Source organism: Sapajus apella, unplaced genomic scaffold (assembly GCF_009761245.1).
Source record: "Sapajus apella isolate SASKATOON/1434 unplaced genomic scaffold, GSC_monkey_1.0 scaffold15, whole genome shotgun sequence".
Classification (NCBI taxonomy): Eukaryota; Metazoa; Chordata; class Mammalia; order Primates; family Cebidae; genus Sapajus; species Sapajus apella.
The window spans coordinates 17,240,554-17,241,971 of record NW_022436955.1 but is presented as its reverse complement, the minus strand read 5'-3'; the positions used below and the strand labels follow the sequence as shown (position 1 = coordinate 17,241,971).

General features: G+C 70.7%; 1 protein-coding gene across 5 annotated transcripts in view; it reads right to left on the bottom strand.

The window, feature by feature from the left end:
* MTSS2 (MTSS I-BAR domain containing 2) overlaps window positions 1-1,031 on the bottom strand; it is a 24,720-nt gene extending 23,689 nt beyond the window's left edge. For 4 of the 5 annotated variants that reach the window (XM_032284424.1, XM_032284425.1, XM_032284423.1 and 1 more), the window contains exon 1: window positions 714-1,029. In XM_032284424.1, coding sequence (XP_032140315.1) covers window positions 714-782 — 69 coding nt within the window. In that variant the 5' untranslated portion in view covers window positions 783-1,029. Of the gene's footprint in view, window positions 1-713 lie in introns of all 5 variants that reach the window. The other variant, XM_032284422.1, reaches the window with a different exon arrangement.
* Window positions 1,032-1,418: the final 387 nt, after the last annotated feature.

Sequence of the window (1,418 nt, the reverse complement as noted above, 5' to 3'; positions counted from 1 at the left end):
GGGGGGGGGGGGGGGGGGGGGGGGGGGGGGGGGGGGGGCTTGGAGCTGAGAGCCCAGGGTGGTAATGGGGTAGGAAAAGTGCTCCCTTGGGGTTGCTCCACCGATCCCAACCTTCATCCCGACTCCTCCCAAGGTGACGATCAAGGTCTATCCTTGGGATGCAGGGACATTCAGCCTGGAGACCTTGGAGTCCTGAAGCTTCCGGGGGCCGCTGGGGGTGGGGCGGGGCTGGGGGCGGCAGTTTCAGGGTCAGGCGCAGAGGCCTAGGTCGGCGGGGAAGGAGTTAACGGTTCTCTGCTTTATTATTTTTTCCTGCTTCGGCGGTGACAGCATTGTCTGGGCTCCGGGCCGCGGGGGAACATGGTGGTGGAAGGGGGCGGAGGCCCGGGAGACCCCGGACCGTTAAAGGGCCCTAGAGACGGTCCGGGAGACAAACCCCATTCATGGTTTGGGTGTCTGGGATGCAGGGAGCCTGCGTGTGCACAGGCTTGGGTCAAGACCCACGGGGCCACGGCGGACACCGCATGGACACCCCGACACACAAGCACTCACACCCCCAGACGGGCATCCGGAGACACGGGCGCCCAACAGACGCAGGCAGGACGCGCTCAGACAAGGACACACACACTGCGGTGCGCGGCCACACCGGGCTCGGAAGCTCACCGCCACGCGTCCCCGGGGGGACCTGCACCCACCGCCACGAGTCTGGTTACCTTCATGTCGTTGACGATGGCTTGGAAGAGCCCACCCAGGGCACCGCATTCCTTCTCCGCCGTCTCCATGCTCGGGCCTGGCCGGGCCGCAGCGGCGGGGCGCACTGAGCGCGGGGAGCCGCGCAGGGGAGGGGGCCAGGCCGCGCCGGCGCTCGTTCCGAGGCCGGGTCTCCCGCCTCGGTGCAGCGCTCAGCGGCCGGCTGCGCCGCGCTCCGGGGTCGCAGGCCTCCCGCGGATGGCGCGGGCCATGTCGCGGCGGGGCTGGCGGGCGGCGCGGGGGGCGCGGCGCGGGCAGCTCACGGTGCAGCCTCAGCGCGGGGACTGACGGTGGCGGTAATCCGAGCTGCTGAGGCTCGGGCGTCACGTGGGCGCGGCGGAGGGGGGACCGCGGGGAGGGCGGGAGGGAGGGAGAGGGAGGGCCGCGCGGGAGGGAGCTGTGGGAACGGCCGTGCGGGCGCAGGCCCATTCACGGCCAGAAACCAGGGCTTTGAAATCCGAGCCAGGGTGCTGCCAGACTGGTCTGGCGAGCGGGGTCGGCGGGCGCGGGCGCCACCGCGGGTCGCGGGGTGGCGCTAGAGCTGGGTCTGCCCTGTCCACGCGGGAGTGGGACGGGTGGCTGGGTTTCGGGCTCCACAACACTTTCCGGCCTTTGGTTTGGGGTGTGGGGGGCTTTGGGTATCAAAGCCGGGGAGTGCGTACAGCGGT